Source organism: Pelmatolapia mariae, linkage group LG10_11 (genome assembly GCF_036321145.2).
Source record: "Pelmatolapia mariae isolate MD_Pm_ZW linkage group LG10_11, Pm_UMD_F_2, whole genome shotgun sequence".
Lineage (NCBI taxonomy): Eukaryota > Metazoa > Chordata > Actinopteri > Cichliformes > Cichlidae > Pelmatolapia > Pelmatolapia mariae.
Window position 1 is genome coordinate 64639827 of NC_086236.1, and position 21135 is coordinate 64660961.

The window sequence follows — 21135 nt, forward strand, 5'->3', positions numbered from 1 at the left end:
AACCACAGCAATTTTTTTTTTGTCTAAACATAGTGTACCACATTAACACACATACAGCTGCTTTTCCCGTAGCAGTTGTGCTGATTTTAGTTTGAAGCTGTTTACATTTTACTTCATTAAAATATTTAATATCCCACTTGGCTGCATGTAGACCCGTCTGTATTTCCTACCGGCCACACCCACTCTTTTATGTAAACTGTGTTGACTTATTGATTTGATAGCCAAAAATGATAGCCTACTATGTCTTTATTAGGGACAAGTAATTCTAGATAATTAATTTTTTTTTTTAAAAAGAAGGATTGAACTTATTTTACAGTCATGATCAGGTTAGTTTTGATTAAATTTTAACACATCAATGGGATGATTAGGTTCAATTAGAGCAAATGTATTTACGAATAAAAGTTAAAAGGAAATCAATGTCTTAAATTACAATGAGACATATAATAATGTATATAATAATATGCAATGCTATTGGGCAGATGGAAATAAAATATATATTCAGTTTTCCCAAGATCTGGTAAACGATGATCCACAGACAAAGATGTTTAGCTAGTGAAAGTTTTATTTTCCACCATTTTGCTTAGAAAACATGTCTCTAACCTGAGAACAGTGAGGCTGCTACACAGAGGAAAAGAGGATTTTTTTCTTCCTTTTGCCATTTCAAAAAAGAAATGCAAGAAAAAAAAAAGTTAGCCACGAATGACCTTTCATTTGTGATCAACCATCTTTTAAGCAGTATTCATTTCTTCACATTCTTGTCTCTCCTCACTGAGGTGTAAAGAAAAAAAAATCTACTGCAAAACATCTATCATTCAACTTTGGCTAGGAGCCTCATTTGATAGACCAGACACTTGCACTATATCGCCCAGGTTTGAATCCAGTTGTTGCAGCAGAACAGCACTTTTAAAAGCACAAGCAAGTCTGAGATATTAAAATGTGATAGCCTGCCCGATGTTGCCAGGGGTCTGAGTGTTGGTTTTTCTTTGCTGGATCCTGAGCTGTTGACAAGGAGAAGCAATCGTGCTCTATTAAGTGAAGTTTGACATCTTTCTTCCACTCACATTTCCCCAAGTGGGAAAAAAAAAACAAAATACAAAACACATCATTTATATTCATTCACAAAACCTTCAGCAACGTTAATGTTGCCTTTTGCTGTTTGTACAACCAATTACAGTTTACTTATTGTTTGCCTGCGTGGGTGGAGAAATATGTAAGATCATTTCCAAGTTACCCGCATGCAAACTATTTAGTCTTTTCGTAGAGAATGAGTCATGCTCAACTAAGAACTGCAACACAGAATTTCCGTGTACTCATTTTCTATAGTGAGCAAAGTCTTTGAGCACTGCTCTCCAGGGTGCCCCCCACCCCCTTGTGCGTTGAGCTCCATTTGAAGTGTTGCAATACCAAAATAGAGCAAACAGCTTGAAATGAAACATGGGGATTATTCTTGCATGTACTGGGACACAGGTAAGTCACACGACAAAGGATGAAAACAAAACCCACAGTACCTAAATATTATGTGGCAAAAGTTGGGATTTGCCCCGCTCATCTCTCCACACCATGAAGTTTGACGTGTCTGCACATTCCACATTCTAACATTTCACTTTGTATTTAAATACCACTTCAACAGCAAATGCCCAACACTTCAAGTAAACCACATTTTAGCCTCAGCAAACTGAACTTCATAGATTGCACACACTTCGTTGTAATTGTTTTGACAATTGCCAGCATGGAACTAATGAGTTATTGATTGTTTACTCCCAGAGATAATCTGCTTTAACATTCTGTAACATCTGTATTAAAACACGAGAAGCCATATTTACATAAATCAGCCCAGAATCATCAGCAAGCACAGATTCTTGTTTGTCTTTGGGTCTAGGTAAGCTATGTGTGTCACATTATTTCTGTCTGTAGAATCATGTTTTTCATACTTTGATGTCGGCTTCTCTGGGATGCATAAATTTCATCGTAACGGGTCTCCATCAAGGCTTCTGTCAGCAAGCAGACTAATAAATTAAAGCGGCTAAAAACAAAATATTAATACAGAACTCAAAAGCACAAACAGAATAAAAGCATGAAGTAAGTCAAAATTAATAACGAGGGAAAGGGTTTGGGAAGGAAAGAAATAATTGACAAACATCGTAGTCCATGAATGAAGCTACATAAATACAAATAAAGAAGGGCAGCAGAGGGTCTCTTTCATAGCTAGTCCTACAGTAAAGCACCCTGATAAAGGTGAGTGGGCATCTTTTCTTGGAGCACATTTCTACTCAGCTGCAGCGGGTGGTTATCTCAATACGATTGGAAAAGTCAAGTGCAGCCAAAATCGGCTAGTGAAGGGTTCACAACCTGGGAACCCAGGGGAGGATGCATTCACTAAAAAGAAAGTGATTCTCCATAAAGTCTCTCATTTTTTTGTTGTTGTTGGTTTTTTTTCTTGCGTTGTTTCCCACTGTGTCAGTTATATGTCTGAGTGGGTGTGCCCTGCGCTGCTCTTTTGGTTTCATTCACTGTGGTGGTGTTTCTCCAACCATTTCGATGCCGTGCTGCTGGAGTTGCGCTCGGAGCAATGCGTTTTCATTTTTCAGCTCTTCAATCTTAAACCAAAGAAGAAAAAAATGCATCATCCACAACATTCTCCACAGCAAAATACAGCCTTAACTTTACTGACCAAACTTTTTCCTTTGAAAACTGAGAGCCGACTAATGTATACACAGGACTATGCAATCCCTGAGATTAGAGAGTAGTGTGTGTAGACCCTGTAAGACACCGATGCCCACAACCAACTGGATTATCAAATCTTGAGGTATGTCATCTTTGCTACATTTCCCCTGGGCGAATCCTGAATTCATTGCCTCCCCACTGAGGGACTGAGGAAGGATATTCAGCTTTGAGCATCTGAATAAGAATATACCACTGAATCGCTTGCAGACCCAGGATTCAAGCAAGAGACTCAGAGCTGCAAGATTTCACAATACTTTTGAGTGCATTAGCATGCACTTAGTTCTCACACAACCCCTGTGTATATTATTCCCACAGTCTCTCAAAGCACTGATTTCAGGTAACACTTCTCATTATCTGAGTGCAAATTCTTTGATCCACTTTGTCAGGCTGTGATGATCAGCTATGCAGCCTGAAGTCTCAGGGGGTTTGTTTCAGAGAAATAAAGATGCATATGGGGCTAGGTGGATTTCATGCTTCTGAGACTTAAGTGAAAGAATGTTGCATTGAATTATAAAGCAAACTAATCTATTCAATGCAGTGGCAATCTTCACAGCCACATATGCAGCCCACTATGGCTGCCTTATTATGCGCAAGTTTATTTATCTGCTACACCCAACCACCTCAAAGGAGGACTCTGAATTATCATTCATAGCCCTTCTTTACACATTACCAAAGTCACGGAAACTTCGCTTGATGCCCCATTTGCAGCCTAGAGCGAAGACTGATATTCATACCTGCTGTCTGCACAACTCATTGTCCATTTGTATCCTCTCCACTTCCTTCAGACTCTCTTGCAGTCTCTGGTTGCTTTGCCTCAGCTCACGAATATAGTCACAAGCTTTAGACAGGATGCCTCCTTTGCTCTATAAATACAGAGGCATTGTCACAGTTTTTTAAAAAAGAAATATAATATAATTATTATAATAGATCTAATTTTTATAGAGTATTAATGAGTCAAGCGCAAATTTAAAAGACAAACAAACTGCTTACTGCTCCGGTTTTGGTGCTATCCATACTGCAGTCTGGGATAATCTTGGAAAGTGTGACAATCCAGTTGTTGATCTTGTCTCTTCGCCGTCTTTCGACTGATGAACAGAGATGAAAGAAGAACTGTTTTTAAAAGGAGTATATGCATACAAGCCACATTTCCAGATTTCTAATTTAAGCTACAGTAAAAGATCACAGGTCATTTTGATTTACAAAACAAGGTTTTCATCTGCCGGATCTCGTCAGTACCGACATTCCTGACTGACTTTGACAGCTCAACAGCAACCTCTAGTGGCTGGTCAAAATAACATGCTGTTTTTTTTTTACTCTTAACAGAATATTTTGAGAGGGCTTAGTGATTTTCTTTCATCAAAAAAATGTTCCATTTAGGCACCACACGGCATTGTGTTAAGACTGTCTGATGAAATCAAAAGCCACAATCATGACTAATTACCCACCTTCATTATGTTGTGCTCTTCTCCTTTCATCTCTTGGTGTTCGGGGTCCATCCATTTTCCTGCAGATAGACAGGAAATAAAACACTTTTCATACACTACAATATCTCCCATCTCTGCGCTCCATACAATCGGACACAAATCCAATCCAATCCTCCAAATCCTTTGCCTATTAAAAACCATTCTTCACTGTTATCTTTAAATTCAAGCCTATTGTTATTGCCATTTAAAATGAGCCTCTGAAGATGGTTAGTGCCTTTGGTAGAAATATTAAATGATGCACAGCCCTATGAGGTCACATATGCAGTCCTGACGCCTGCAGCCTTGAGCCAAGCTGCCTTGTCTGGAATACTGAGAATCAGCTAGCCTTCTTACTTTAGCTGGCTGTCCTCTTCCCAGGTGTGGCCTGGAGGAAGTGCAATGCTTTATTATGCTGTAAAATTACAACACTGTAGAAAACCAGATGCTGCTTACTGAAGTTGTGGTGTACACCTAATGACACAACTGTCTCTTGTCTTTGCAACCTCCCTCAGGATTCAGTTAATTAAGTCTCAGAGACGTGACAAGGAGACTTATCATACCACCCACCATGGCATGAACAGACCAATAACACTCACACATAATCAAACGTGGTCTAGTGTACACTGAAGGCACCTGCCACATAAAAGGCAGGACCCGGGATGCCCTGACAGAGCATTACATTATAAAAAGGTAATCAATGTTATTCCTTTCAACTAGGTTTAAAGCTGTGGTTGATAGCTGTACAACCAAATGTCGGTTTCACTAATTGAACACTAAGGACTACAAAATCCTGAAAATAAATTAAACTACTGCTTATTGCCACTGCAATTTTGCCTGCAATTTGCGTGACGTAATAAATGACCTATGAGGTTGTTTGTCTTCATTGTCTGTCTTAAAACAAATCTTTTCTATTCTACTGCAGAGAATTTGTGTCCAATCAACACAACTTGACTGCTGATAGCTTCGTTTGAGATAGTCAGCTAAGCCAAACGGCACTCTTACATGTATCTCAACACATCTTAATGGGATTTCAGCTGTATAATGGATTCAGCAGCCAAACAGTACTCTTAGGCAAAGTGTTAAAATATGTGGATGGCGGTTTGAATAACTAAATGTACATGCCTAGAGGAATGTTTTTTCCCTGCACACCTCTTTTAAGTGCCCCCGAGAGTAAAGGCTGCCAGAGAAACCCCAAAAATTAAGAGTACGTTTCCTCTGGGAGAAGACTATCCATATGATGAAGACAGCATGTATAAAACAAAAAAGGTCTGCACAATTTTTTATTGATCTGTAAAATGACAAATGTAATCATTTACCAGTGCACCTCCACTCTCCACCCTCTTCCAAAGTTTTACTTTTATGTCACCAAGCCATGGCCTTGACAATATTTCATTAAATTACACAGTGAAAAACAAGAGACTGCAGGCTGAGATTCATATCACCTCAATGGAGGAGTTCACAAAAATAATTCTAAAAAAAATAATAATAATTAAAAATTATTTTTAAAAAGATCCTGTGTATATTATTGTCATGGTCTCAAAAAATGAGCACAAAAATTCGTGAGTATTAGCTAGTTAGTCACAAATAACTACTTATTTTGAAAGTAGATCTTCCAAGTGAAAGCACATGGCTTCCATTGGCTCCATTTATCTCAATATCCCTGTCATATCAACAAAATGCACTTAAAGAGCAAATGCTGTCCATATAGTTTTATGACCAACTTTAAAACTAGGCTGAAAGAGAACCAAACTCAAATGGCTACAAAGGACACTTTGAAAATTATACTAAAATAAAAGTGTGGAGTGAGCCATTTGTTTCCAGATGGAGAACAATGACCTGATTTCTAGGTCCTAATGGAAAAATACATTTGCCACAAGCAGTACTAACAACAATGGATCAGGGTCAGCGCTGAAAAATTGCTACATCTGTGTCTCACACATCAAGAGCAGGGAGAATCACCAGGGAGGAAGGGAGGGGTGGAGAAAAGTGAAGGGCAGAGGTTTGTGTGCTTCTTTGCTTCTTGTGATCTAATTTGATTAGTTCATTTGCTGTAAGAGGAGTGGGGAGAAATGTGGAAACTGTCCTCACCAGTTTAAAACTTCATGTTGCAGCAGCTCGTTTTCATCTCTGTGAATGGCAGATAGGTTGGGTAGTTTTCATTCACTTTGCTCACATGCCAATGAAAACGTCACGGTTCATCACTTCACATGTAAATATAATTCTATTTGAAGTCACTGAAAATCATAAATTATTCATGTACAGTAAGTCACAACTCTCCTTAAATGTGCCCTGAACAAAAGAGGAAAAAAATCTCTAGTTCTTGGAAAAATAAATAAATAAATGAGAAATGAAATGTAAAAAACAGCTTAGATAGAAGATAAATAGAAGATAAAGTGCTGTATCCTGGTTGCTACTCCTTATAGCAGTGTTATCTGATTGACCACAATCCAATCACTTTCACGAGTTAAAGGTTAAGTATAGGCCTGGATGAAAACAGAGGAATATTCACTTAGGTTCGGAGTTAACTCAATTTGATATTGGGTCATGTGTTAATTTTTAAGTGACCAACCAGGCAAAAAACTGGCTCATACCAAGCAGGGTACAAAAAAAACCCAAAACCCCCCCTCCCAAAAACAAAACCTAGCTGACATTCATGAGCCTTGAATCTCACAGGGCTATGGCTCTTGTGCCGGTTTGTTTTGGCACTCAAATGAACCATGAAATAAATAAATAAAGCTTGTTTAAATTCCCTTTTCTGAATAAAAATCAGTAGTAGGCCAAAACCAGCTTGGTTCGCATGCAATTAAAATTAAAACCCTTTGCTCAGGTGAGCCTGCTGATGATCTTAATAACAGCAATCACCAGCATGTGGCTAACAGTTGGAGAGTCTGAGATAGATCCCTTTGATGCATGATTAGAATAATGCATGTTGTGAATTTTAGCAATAAACAGTATGAGAGTTCGAAAGGTTAAAAAAAAAAAAAAAAAAAAAAAAAGATGTGTGGCTACCATGTGCAAAAAAAAGAAAAAAGGAAATCCTTAAAAATCAATCATAACCATGAACTCGGGGTGAACACAAGAGAGATTACCTGGGCAGAAAAACAGCCTTGAGTAAAAGAAAACAGCAGTGGCAGCAAGGCTGAGGAATTTGAGCCTTGCAGTTGTTCAAATGGACGTCACAGTAGTCTTTCAGTCATGTTTGAATAGAGCATTCATTCATATGAGACAATTCTCTTTTGCATTGCAGTTTAACTCTACTTCTACACTCTCCTCTTGCATTAGCAGTTACAGTTATAGCGTGCTAAATACTGATTTTGAAAATATATCTCATTTAAATTCTGAATTTAGGAAACTATTTTAAACGGTTTATTACGACATATTCACCCTTTCATTTTTTAGCTTCTGTTCTGCCACCTCGATTCGAGTATTTTGCAGATCAATATCTTGGCTTTTTGAAACTAGATGTATGAGAAAGGGGTGGATCTGATTCCAAAACCAACACAGTAGCAACCCTTTTTAGTCACACGGTTGAAACGTACACTGCTTTACTGTATACCTTAAAACGGGAATGATAATTCACAAAATGAATATCTTGCTATGTTAAATAAGACTTAAAAGTAGCAATTAAGACCAAAAGCTCATTAGGAAAATGTTTGCTGAAGAGGACTAGGGTTGTCTCTCATAGGCTTCTTTTTGTAGCCACAGGGGTCGCTCACTGCTGGCCATTACAAAGAATATAGGTTTAAGTCAATTCCACATTGGAGTCCCTTTTTATGCCTGGAAAAACAGATCCTTCTTTTATACAGTCTATGCACACACAACATAGCTCACAAAGCTGCAGCTCTTCTCCTTGCTCACAGTGCTGTCTTATTATCATCACTCTTTTCAATGTTTTGCTTTTCACTTGATTTTTATTGCCTTTTCAATGCATCACAATCTTAGAGGCTTTTTGAAAAAGTGCACTACCTTCTTTAATGTAGAATTTTATCTTGCTGTTATATTTATCTTTTAATGATAATCTATGCCCTCGTTGTTATGACAGTACTAATTCAGACTCTGATGGATACCATTTCTTGAAAGGATGTGTTTTGTAGAGATGCACTCTGAAACATTAAGAGAGCAGAGCCACACTGCTAAACAAAAATCATTTATTGCTGCAATAAATGCGTAAAGCCCTTATCAAAATTAACTGAAACCTATCATAGTAACTTTATTATTATGATATTAGATTTATTTAACAGCTTTTGTCATTAAATCTACTTTTAAACTCCACTGAAATTAGTCATAAAACATGCCTAGTTTTATGTGTCTCAAGCTGCAATGGCAATATTGTTTCCATCACACAAACAGCAGATGACAGAGATGATACTTACGCAGGGTATGGCTGTGTTCGTGGGGCAATGGTTCGTGGTGTGCCTGTCTGAATGACATCAGGAGGGGTCATCATCACATAAAACTGACCTGTGGAAGGCACAGGTGTATTCAGTCAACAATGAAGAGTAAGACAGCTCTCACAGAAGACTGACTTGATTCATTTAATTTTTTAAGTGCTTATCCAACGAGGATCCAGGGGAAGGTGGCTGGAGCTTGTCCCAGCTGAAATTGGACAACAGGCAGGGACAAGTCGCCAGCTCAACACAGGGCTAACACAAAGAGCCAGGCAACCATTTAAACTCACCATCCACACCTACGACTGATTCAGAATCACTGATTAACCTAACGTGCATGTCATTAAACTGTGGGAGGAAAGTAGAGAAAAGCCACATCTGGCACAATGATAAAAAAAAAAAAAACACAGAAATCATTAAGCCAACTAGCAAAGTGGACCCCCGAAATTTCTTGTAAGGATGCAACTGTGCCAACTGTGTAGAAACAGGCTCAACTCTCATGTACAATCAAGATGTAGACAGAAGAATATTCTACCAACACTACTCATCCATACCATATTCATTCAAGAGCCAAAACATCATCAAGAAATAAATCCACTTATTTTATCTTAAGCCACCTAATCTTGTCATCTGGGTCAGCAAGATGGCAAACCTGGCCTGACAAACAAAATGAGCAACACAATTTTCCGCCACAAAAAAAAAACAACTATCCACAAACAATGAAGGTCCTCTCACTGAAAACCTTCCCAAATAACAGGTCTTGACACAGAAATTCAGCCTGTAGTTATTTCTTTTTCAAAGAATGTGATCAAGGACTAAAACGCAGAATCAGTCACTAACAGAAAACACACAAGAAAATCAGTATTTCTCAGATGAAAACAGCAAGGTACATTCAGTCTTTTAACCAGGCACTCTGGTTTTCCAATCTGCTGCTAAAGCAGACTGCAGATGCTCCCTCTGAATGAGGCCACATCTTAATGTTTTAAGATGCTCAACGCACATTAAGTGCTTTGCTTTTTATATCAAACTGCATTAACACTTTGGCTCCAATCTCACTCTTAAAGCTGCACCTAGCCGAGCCTATTATACAAGTTACAGCTGAGGTGCATCAACTGATATGGCCTTAAGGGTGTCTGACTTCTGTGGGTTTAAGTCATGTGATGGAAGTAGACACACAATGCTCAGCGAGAGAGAAAAGCAGTGTGTGTGTGGATGTGCTGCATGAACTTGACAAGCTATGTCTGTAATTAGCAATGGATGAGCTACATCAAAGAAACCTAATGATTTAAGGAAAGCCCAATCAGTGAATCAATGCAATGACCTTGTATGACCCAAGATGTGCCTCTACACATGTGCCAGGTATTTTACTGGAGCATGACTGAGCTCAGCTGCTCAGGTGGGGTTTTAAACCCATTTCATTTTTGTGTTTTTTAATCATAAACATGAGTTGGATTACAAAATAACAGAAAAAAGTAAATCATTTTTTGTTTTTTTACTATGAAAGTTTCAGTGCCATGCGCCTGCTACTTGTTTGTGTAGTTTTGCTGCCACAAACTACTACATACATCCATATGTATGTTATAGTCAGCAAAAATTATTGTCTTATTGTAAGACAGCCTTTCTATGTGTCCAAAGTATCCATCTCTCTCAAGAAGACACAAACAATGCATAATGTAATGTCACATTGGATATTAGGGGTGGGTGATGTAGCCTAGGACTGGGCGATATGACCCAAAATTCATATCTCGATATTCTTTAGCTAGATGGCGATATACGATATATATCTCGATATTTTTTAAAGCCATAAAGTAAGAACAAAAAGAGAGTTCTTAGTCAAAGCTGTGTCCCAAATCTCACATAGGCACTTTTATTAACATACAGTGCAGATGTACAAGAAAAAATTACTCAGAAATAAATTATCAGCATTTATTAAATAATAATGCTCCATAAATAAAATAAAACAATGTTGTTGTTGTGCATAACAAAAAGCTCACAATTGTGCAGTCAAAATGTAAACTAAAAGACGCTGAGCATAATAACAAAGACAGACAGATTTCGCAGCTGCTCTGTTCCCAAGTTCTACTGCGTGACTGACAGCCTGGAGTTTGAAATCCTCTTTGTAACCATGTCTCTTAACAGGTGCCATTTGTGGTCCTTAAACACACACAATACGGTAATATTACGTTGAAGCAGAGTACGCATTACTCCGCGAGGCTCCTCGGTAGCCGTAATGCTCCAACAATCCATCAAACAGTGCAGCTTCGTAGCTTACCAAAGTCGTACCAAAACATTTTTGAAAGGTTTCTGAGCGCTGTGTACCACATAAAATCGGTTCGCAGTCAGTAAGCACAACCAGAATTCATACATAAGGCACACTGTCGATTTTTGAGAAAATGAAAGGATTTTAGGCGTCAACGCGTTAGCGCGGTTAGCTCGTTAACGTGTTGATGCCGAGCAGCCCCACGCACGGGGCGATCCGCGGTAACTCGTTAACAGAGATTTGCCCCGTTAATGCAGTTATGGTGTTAACGTCATGCTGACAGCGCTAAAATAGTAATCTCCAAATGTTTTCTTTTTACCGACCAGTTCCTCTGATAGCTGCCGTGTCCATCTTGTCGTTGCCTGCAGGTGAAGCAGTGGGGGAGGGGGAGTTGTGTTCAGTGAAGGAGAGAGGTGAGGCAGAGTAACGTTGCGTAGAGACAAAAGTGGACGAAAGAGAGGCAAACTTGCGGCTCCACAAGTATAGTTATAACGTAACGTAGACCATATTGATATAAACGATATTGTCACATCTCATATCTCGTATAAAAATATATCGATATATTTAAAAACTCGATATATCGCCCAGTCCTAATGTAGCCTCAAAATTATATCACGGTAGTTCAAGGAAATGACATTTTTGATGACACAGAAGAAAAATATTGAACATTTTATTGGTGATTGCAGCTTGCAGGCAGAAGCATTTATTAGTGCAAACAAAATGAAGGTAATTCTCCATCCTTTTTTTCTTTTAGGTAAAAGTAAAAATATAACTGCCTAACATTTTAGTTTAACAAAAAAGCAACTTAAACCAGCCACACTTTAGCAGCCTGCACTGTTACACTTAATTGTTTTTGTGGCGTTTTTCTTCCAATGCACAAAAAGAGATTTACATTTTTAGTTAGGAGCACATAATAAAATTGAAATTTAACAATTTTTTTTTTTTTTTATCCAGGATTTTGAATTTTGCTTGGAGCTTTTTAAACAACTGCTTAGTGCCCTACTTTTCTACCATGTAACACATCAGTAATTTTCATGCAATGCTTGCTTTTCCGGTCATACCAAATGAAGCTAGAGAGTTCTCCAGTAATACTTCCATTGTTTATTTTTGTGTCAGCTAGCATCTTCTTCATAGCCTGGTTGTATGCCTTTTGCTTCAAGTGGTTAAACAAATTTGCTGTTTCTACTTTTGGGGTGAACTGTTTTCTTGTGTATTTTGCAAAGCATTGGTCACTAAATCACTGGAGGCTGACATGTAGTTCTCAGTCTAAGACATGCTTGGACTTGTTGTGTACCCTAGCGAACATAAATGCTATATTTATCAAGACGAGACACTTTTATGTATCGCAAATAGTTATACCAAAATTATTGTGGACAATATGATATCGTATGAGGTATAGGGCTGCCACGATTAGTCGACTAGTCACGATTACGTCGACTATCAAAATCGTCGACGACTAATTTAATAGTCGACGCGTCGTTTGAAGCTTTGTAAGGTCCCAAAAGATGCAGGAATAAGTAGTAGGATTTAATAGTGTAATAATGGACTGAAACAGAAGATGGCAGCACTGCATGTACAAGGATGCCAGCTGCCGTTAAACCCCGAAGAAGAAGAAGCAGTGCCTGGTATCGTAGCTGTGCCCGCATTTGTAGGCCGATTACGTTACAGCGACACGACGAAGATTGTCCAAATTCGAAGACTCCGACAAATGCGTCCTTCATTTCCCCAGATTTGAAGGATGGGTCGGGTGTATACTTCATGACCCAATCTATCCCAGAATTCATAGCACGGCCCTGCTCAGTTTCCAACAATGGCGGCAGCTAGTTAGTTTTAATATTACTCTTATTATTCTTTCTGGGTCACAAAATAAACGTTTAACATATTTTCAGGCGAGAATGTAGCTGTGTAAACTTCAAATATCTGCTCAGTTTATCAAGACACCACATATTTTCAAAAGCGCTCCAACGTTTTCGGAGACGTCTGTTACCCACTAGCTCGATAGCTAGCCGGGGTTTAAGGCTCACTAGAGCCGGTGAGAACACCGGACTCCCAGCAAATCATTTTCAAACCCGCTGCCGTCGTTCGCTACTCAGGTTAGACATGATATATAAGTCACTTAGATAACTTAAAAATGTTATTGTTTGGCTTTTTTATTTGTTAGTATTTTATTTGTTCCTGAGTAAATCGGTTTGGCTGAGATTAAAGTTATAGTTTTTACACAGCTGAATAAACGTCAAGCAGACAACTGATTATCAGAAGTGTGAGATGCTCGAGAATATACTCCGGTGTCCTGTTACATTTTAGATAGCAAGGAGCAGACGTCTGAGTTTATTAAACTCCACTGAAACAATCTGCAAATTTCATTAAAATTTAATAAACTATCATCTTGTCTTTACTTTTAGTTAGCACAAACCTTAAACACTTAAAGCTGTAAGCTAATGATAGTTATATAAGAGCAGATGCATGCTGGTGCAATAAGCTGTACGTTTTACGTCCAATGGATGCATGATCTGATTAGTCGACTAATCGCAAAAATAATCGATGAGTAGTCGACTATCAAAATAATCGTTTGTGGCAGCTCTAATGAGATATAGGGCTAAAATCTTAAATGTGGCACTTGAACTGTCTCTTTCAGCCTTGGGTCTATAGATTTATGTTGGAGATATCTTGAATCCCACTTTCAAGCATTTTTAGACCCCAAGTCTGGGCCAAAATGACAGCAAGAAGCACCGCCAGCAGCAGGAACACTGGGTGATGAATTACAAGTTCCTACAATAACTGCTGTCCAGGCTGTACATTCTCCTACATAAAATCCTTAGAGACCCGCAATGTTCGACTCCTTCATAACAATCCTGAAGACAAATAATGACCATCCAACAGTCAACTGCCAGCCAGCAGTAACAGTGTGCTTGCTAGCTCTAGATCTGGCTGAATAATCCATAATAGGTAGATGGCAGTTTTTGTTTTGTTTATTTTTTAGTTAAAAAAAAAAAAAGGCATTAAAGCCTACATCTTGTTCTCTAGGTCAACTGAGCACTTACAATGCTCAGTGAACACAGCTTCAGGCAATGATAGCCTGACCTGGACAACCAGCATAAAACCACAAGGACGGTTAGTACAACCAGATGATGGCATATGGTAGGAAAGAGGAAGAGAAGCAGAATAGGAGGACATGTGACATGAAGTAAACAAGTAAACATGATAAGCATGGCAAATTTAATTTTGGCGTCTGATAATATTTGACTTGGAGGAGGCAAACTTTAGTCATGGCAAAAAATGTTTCCCTCACATTACCAAGTTAGGAATCTGAAACAGATTAAAATGAGCTGCTGGGTATGTGCAATTTAAAATATTTCTCATAATTACTACAACTTTAATAAAGATCTAATGACCCTTAAAAAATTGCTGATTCACAGTTGGAGAAAACTGCGTTCTCCAGCATCATAAATTATTTTAAAATAACTTACTGATCAAAAATATCCAAATGGGGGGAAGGAATCACAGAGCAAATTGATTCTGCAACACATATTTAGGTTTATCATGTGTAAAAAAATATATAAAAAAGTAAGTGCAATTGTCATTATCATCTTTGGATTGCTTTGCTTATTCCTCACCAAATATATGTTAGTGAACATATGTAAATATGAATGAACATGTATTACTTCACCCACTTTTGTCATATAAAGCACCACCAGTGGGATTCGTGGGGTAGTCACCCTAGAAAATCAAGCTGGTGAGGAAATCTATTTATAAAAGCTACATAAAGAATGAAAATATTGATATTTAGAGGCTCAGTATAGATAATTTATCACAACAGGGAGGGATTAGATATATTGCTTATTCTTTGTATCTGCTGTATATGGCCCTGCTTTCTTTGTTATCAGCTCAAACTGTCAGGATCGTGTTTCACTAATGGAAAAAAGGACAGCTATTCTCTCTTTAAGGTACTTCAAAACACACTTCTGTTTGTCACTGAAAATAATAGCTTAATTAGCTCTGCAGCACTGTGATAAGCCTCAGCCCAAATTAGGTGTGAGAACTGACTCACCCCCTGCCTGTGTGAGTGTGGGGTCCGTGGCGGCCTGCACAGACACAGTCCCGTCGCTCACCGCAGTTGCGGGGAAGTAAGCGAAGCGGGTCTCCCCTCCCACTGCCTCTCCTGCTGGGCTTCCTCCATTACTGAAAGGGTTCTGGATCACAGCCTGTGACAGATAAGAGAGAGACAGAGGAGAGCCATGAACAAGCAGCAATGGAGCAGTCACAGCAGGTAAACGCACACCTCATCCTCTGTCAGACTCAATACTGGTATCCCCGCTAAACCCCCCCAAGCAAGACACAGTTCCATTTGACAGCTAGAATAAAGGGAGGCAAAGAAGCAGCAGTGATCTTGTTAGCGGGGATAATAGCAAGGTCAGTAAAGCCATCAGTATAGCACTAATGAAAACAAATTTGGTCTGTTCTTGCTAGAAAAACTGCATATTTTTAGCTCAAACTGTGCTCCGACTGTTACTGCAGTTCTTGTGCAACAACTATTGGCTCTACACACATTGAAACTACACACCTATGTGACTCACTTTGTGTTGAGTAGATATTATATTCGGGCACACAATTCACTCTTTAGACTATTTTTCCATCTTGGCAAGCTTAGAGAAATTACAGCCGCTGCTGTAATTTCAGTGAATCAGTGAAGTAGAGATGATGTGATATGGAATGTAAGTACTGGTGAGAATAACTGATAATTCTATGATAGATATACAACACTGTTTTTTTTTTAAACTGCATTTTTTCCAAATACCACAAATAAGAAATGATCTGTATTAACTGTAAACCTATTAAGTTTTTGAATTATATATACAGATAAAGCGAAAAGCTTTATCTGAGTACTGAAAAGTACTCACAACAGTTCACAATTTGCTAATAAGCATAATTATTTTTAGGAGTAACCAACACACCCTTTCTGCAAGTTAATACTATTTTACCAGCTTGAAACCAAAAACTGGTTACACCATCTTGTTTCACTCATAGACAGCAATCTTTGTTAGTGTTGGTCTGCATAAAACATTACATAAAGCGGGAAAAAAACATGACTCAACACAAAAGCATGGCTGTGTCCCTTGCTTACAGCCACACTCTGCACTGTCAGACATAATTTATAGCTAAAATAATATTACTGAAACAGTAATAACTTCATATACCTGCTTTTCAGCCAATAGATGTATATAACGATCCATGATCGATTTCATGTCTTTAACAGTATTTGGAAACTTGATGTTTTAAAACATGACAAGCGTGTGCAAAGAAACAAAAGAAATTAGTAGAATAACGCTGGCTTTAGTTATTTTCAGTGAGACTGCTGCAAATGGCAATATGCAGAAATTAACTTCCACCTTATCCTTCAACACGTAAATAAAGAAAGCAAGCTTTAAAGAACTGTTTAAACTACTAGTGATTTCCCTTCGGTCTATTCAAAAGTGTAAAATTTTGATACCTGTGCCACAGCTTGAGGCGCCCCAGTGAATGCAGCTGTTGAGACAACGCTCACTGCTCCTCCTGCATCATCTCTTCCATCAAGGTGTTGGTCAGTCACCTGGACAACACGATATGTCACCTGCACAGACGAAAAGCAAATATGGGTAAAAAGAGAGAATAAGAAGAAAACAAAGAGAGCAACTAGCTGCTTCTCCGTTTATATCCTTACTTAGGGCTGTGCGATATGACCAAAATCTCATATCCCGATATAAGACATCTATCGTCCCAATAACGATATAAAATCACAAAAATTTTACATTTTCTGTAAATTCTGTGAATCTCGGGCAGCTCGACTTGCGTGAAGTGTTTCCAGCTGGGCGTCGTGTACCTGGAGTCGAGTGTTTTCACAGATGCATGAAACGATACATTTTTAGACACAAGCTGTAACGGCAGCCGTTTTCGTTCTGAGTATTTATTACACAGCGTGCTGCGGGGAAAAGCCTGTTCTAACGTTTGAGTCTAAGGTTTATTTTTTAGCTCCTGACGGCTCTTTTTTGCTTCTCATCCGTAAATACTCTGCATACTCTTTCACGTGATTCAGTTTATTTTGAAAAGTCTCAACAGGATCTTGAGCTTTATTGTGAAAGGTTTATGTGGAAAATAAACAAGCGGACACGCGATGGTTTTACCGTCGTTGTTGCTAAAGACAACGCATAAAAACAGGCGCTTGTCCGTCCATAGTGTGGTTATATGAAATATAAGAGAAAGAGAGAACTTTAAGGAATTAATATAGCCACTACAGTGACCATCAAAACAATGAAAAAATATTGCCATAAACAGTTTATTTTGCGACACCACGAAACAAACGATAGCGTAAAATGAAACGATAGATGTTTTTATATCGTCATCCCATATATATCGTTATATCAAACAGCCCTATCCTTACTCTATGTATTTTTTTGCATTATTCAATCACACCGTGTATAAAACAGCACCTTACCTGACTTGTTGATTTGTTTATCATATCTGTTGCTTCCGTACTGCTCAGCCTAGTATCCTGACACTACAGTTCTAACCTCACTTGTGCATTGATCTCACCATCCCACACAATATGCTTAAGGTTCAGAATGCGCCTGATTTAATTTTAAATAGCAAGGAAAATGAGCTTGTTTGTTCGAAGAATCAGTATTTGTATCCCTCTATCATGTGACTTTCCTCCTGACTGACATGTGACAGCAGTCTCATGCCAATCCCAGACCAGACTGAAATCACATGATTGCTCACACTAGTCTTGTTTATGCCTGAACCACATGGATCACTGACTCAATTTCCTCCAGCGCAAATCACCCAGTAAGGGTAAACCAACATGAATGTCACAATAGCTTTTTTTAGTGTATATGCTGGCATTACTGACCCATTGTTTACCACTGACCAACAGTGGTGTGAAAACCACATAGTGAACAGGAAGGAGACACTTATGTACAAAGGTCAACAAATTTTGAGGCTATAAAAAAAAAAAGAGACTATAAACATTGATACCTTCAGGGAATGTACTGAGTGCTTTCCTCCTGACTTTGAAATAGAGGAGGGTGTCAAAGCATCCAGAAAAAGAAAAACTATCAGATAAAAAGAAAATGTAAGCCTAAACATTAAGGACTGACGTCGGGAGTGTGGTTCTTCAACATATATAATCACTCACTGTTGTTTGCCATATGTCCAAGCATCTTTTCAACCACCTCCATCAATATGCAGTTGAGAGTTCTCAGTTGGTAATTATCGTGCTGCACAAACACCCCATGGACATTTATCCACTCTGTGCTGTTTGTGTACTCTCATAAGTGCTAAACAGAGGCAATTTACTCTAACTGTCTAGGCCCTTATGCAATTAGGAACACTTAGACTCTTTCTGAAATGGGTATTAAACAGCAACAATCAGTAGTGTCCACACTTCATCCATTAACTACTTACCTGCCCACCCTCAGTGCGGAACTGATATTGTATGTTATGGTCACCAAATGCTGCAGCCTGAGGTACACTGGCTATTGTAACAGCTGTCTGCTCTTCTCCTGTTCCGTCTTCAAGGGAAAAGGGGGATAAAGAAACAGGAGTTAGAATGGAAGGTGTAACTAAACAGCTAACAAGCCCCGAGTGTAGCTGCAAATAACGAAGCTCAATGTTGCAGCACATAAAGAAAAGCAAGTATACTGAGGAAAGAGCTTGTGGCTTTTTTTGTATAAAGTGTTGTGTACGCACACAAAACTACAGTGTGACAGCTTAGTAAATAGATCCTTACCTTCAGATCCCTGGACAACCTCCTCTTCGTGCTTTTCTTGGCTGCAAAGCGGATACAGAAATACCTCAGTTGTTAGAAGCTACGCAACCAGCTAATGTTCGTGAAAATTATATATCAATGTATTAAATTAAAGTAATAACTGACCCTCCACTTCACCGTAAGGGGTGGCAAGTGATGTCTGGGAAGTCAGTCAGCCAGCAGGACAATTATAATGAAAAACACAGCACAGCAACTGCCCTTGGTTTACCAAGAGTGGCTGAGAATAGTTATTTGTTTTAAAGGCTAGTTTAAGCTCTCTTAGCTGTTGACTATGAACACTACTATTCATGGATATAACTACTAAGTTATACCGCTTAAAGAGTTGTCCACTTGTGTTGCTAACTTAGCTGGAGTCTTCACATTAAATTCGTTTTGACAACACTTTTTAAGTCAGGCCTTGGTTAGCGTCGTAAACTAGCTGTGTGAAATAGCATGTTGCGGCTAGCTTGTTTCAGTTAGCCATTTTGACCGAGTTACCTTGCGGTGTCCAGACTCGGTTCAAGCATATCCATCAGTGTTGAAATAAAAAGTGATATTCGGTGTCACAGACGGAGATGGAAGTGCTGATCACGGGAACAAACACTCGGGTCATGTGAGAGAGACAGCCCAGGACACGTGAGGTACGGCTCGGTGTCGAAGTTAAAATGGAGGCCGCTGCTGCTGCTGGGTGATCCGAGGTAACTCCTCTCGATCAGCTGTCGCGCCGGGGGGATTTGCTGCTTGCCGGGGACCACGGTCGATAACGTTTCGCTACGGTTTCTCACCCCCACCGGTGACCACAAAAGTGCGAATTAACATCAGCTAGAGCGTGGGGAAGACACTGAGTGTTGCAAACCAATTGAAATGCAAACAAAAAGCTTCTCTGTCGGTGATCTGGGAGTAACGAACAGGCTCCACAAGTAACTTATGCACGTAGCTTTTTTTTTTTATTATTAATGCGCGAGAGAGTGGCATGATGTTCTGGCTCAGATCTGAACCAGCAAGGTATTAATGCCACATTGTTATTATTAATGAGCGCATTAGTCTTCGTTAACACCAAGACTTGCGTTACAAAGTGGCATTTAAGTGTATTCTAATAACAAAAAACAGACAAAATAAGCTTAGAAGATTATTTCAAACTATTCTTTTATTTTTGCCTCCATGATTTTACTAATTATTACGGGCCAAAAGAAGAAAAACAAAACAAACTGAAGTCGAAAGAAAGAAAGTAAAACAAAACAAGTGTGCTAATAACACATTTTCAGTGAACACTGGACATATTATATCATACATATTAACATATAACATATTATCATACATACATATTAACCCCCTAAGAAACGAAATCTTTCATGGCATGCATTTTTACTTTATCTTTGCTATTTGGGCTGATTGGGACCTGATGAATTTAAAAACAAAGAATTACGTGATTTTTTTTTTTATACCTGATTTTTGTTTATGAGAAAAATGAGATCCACATATCCACATTCGTTTTAACTTTCGATAGAACAGTGGCAGTATAATGTCCTCGTAAGTGGATATCAGGCCTTTGAAGAGCAAAATTTTGTATTTTGGTCTAGACAAACCAAAAATGTGATGTCCACATATGTAGGAGGCTAAAACAGTTGAATATTTGGTCTGTGTTTTTTTTTTTTTTTTTTTTAACTTTTTAACTCCACCTGATAAACGATAAACTGACAACCGACTATACACATATTTCTTCCTTCAGCTGCTCCCTTTAGAGGTCCCCACAGCAGACTATCTGCCTACTTCTCACCCTATCTGTAGCCCCCTCTTCTTCCACACTACCTTCTGCATGTCCTCCTTAACTACATCCATGAACCTCCTCCATAGTCTTCCTCTTTTCCACCAGCCTGGCAGCTCTATCTTCAGCATCCTAATGCAATGCATGCACTATCCCTCCTCTGCACATGTCCAAACCATCTCAGCCATGTCTCTCTAACTTTGTGTCCAAAACTGCTCAACCTGAGCTGTCCCTCTGATGTACACATTTGTAATCCTTTTCCTTCTGGTCACTCCCAATGTAAATATTTGCATCTTCAGCTCTGCCTCCTGTCTTTTTGCTAGTGCTACCATCTCCAAACTATACATCACAGCAGGTTTTACTACTATCTTGTAAATTTTCACTCTTGCTACTATCCTTCTGTCACTAATCACGCCAGACGCTCATTATGTTATGCATACTTACAGCCGTACACACATAATTCACATACAGAGAAATGTAGCCATTTATAAGAGGCAAAGCAGGAAATAGATTTTCTCCAAATGCAAAGGGGGATCAGTGAACTCACCATGCACTAGGACAGATGAGCACATATTATCCTCAACACATTTCCATTTGTTTTGCAGCTTTCTTGTAGGGTCATGCTTTAAAACCAAATGCACAAGCTGATGAATGATCTTTTTTGGTGTCAGACAGACATGAGAAGTACCTCCCGAAGTCTGACCTTCATAGGCCTATCCACTCAGTGTCCTGCTGGTTAACATGATTTCCGCAGA

At 38.8% G+C, this 21135-nt stretch overlaps 1 protein-coding gene across 3 annotated transcripts; it reads right to left on the bottom strand.

The window, feature by feature from the left end:
* Positions 1-542: 542 nt before the first annotated feature.
* Positions 543-19503, bottom strand: LOC134636486 (upstream stimulatory factor 2). 3 transcript variants are annotated; one of them, XM_063486486.1, is made up of 11 exons: positions 19114-19503; positions 18598-18638; positions 18273-18379; positions 16324-16443; positions 14884-15037; positions 8561-8648; positions 6276-6314; positions 4170-4228; positions 3715-3809; positions 3459-3587; positions 543-2597 (listed from the first exon to the last, which is right to left on the bottom strand). In XM_063486486.1, the coding sequence occupies exons 1-11, from the start codon at positions 19146-19148 to the stop codon at positions 2508-2510; spliced, it is 957 nt and encodes a 318-aa protein (XP_063342556.1). In that variant the 5' UTR covers positions 19149-19503; the 3' UTR covers positions 543-2507. The 3 variants fall into 3 exon arrangements, with proteins under 3 accessions (XP_063342556.1, XP_063342558.1, XP_063342559.1); XM_063486488.1 differs by lacking the exon at positions 6276-6314 and having other exon boundaries at positions 19114-19502; XM_063486489.1 differs by lacking the exons at positions 18273-18379; positions 18598-18638; positions 19114-19503 and adding an exon at positions 17305-17455.
* Between the last annotated feature and the right edge of the window lie 1632 nt (positions 19504-21135).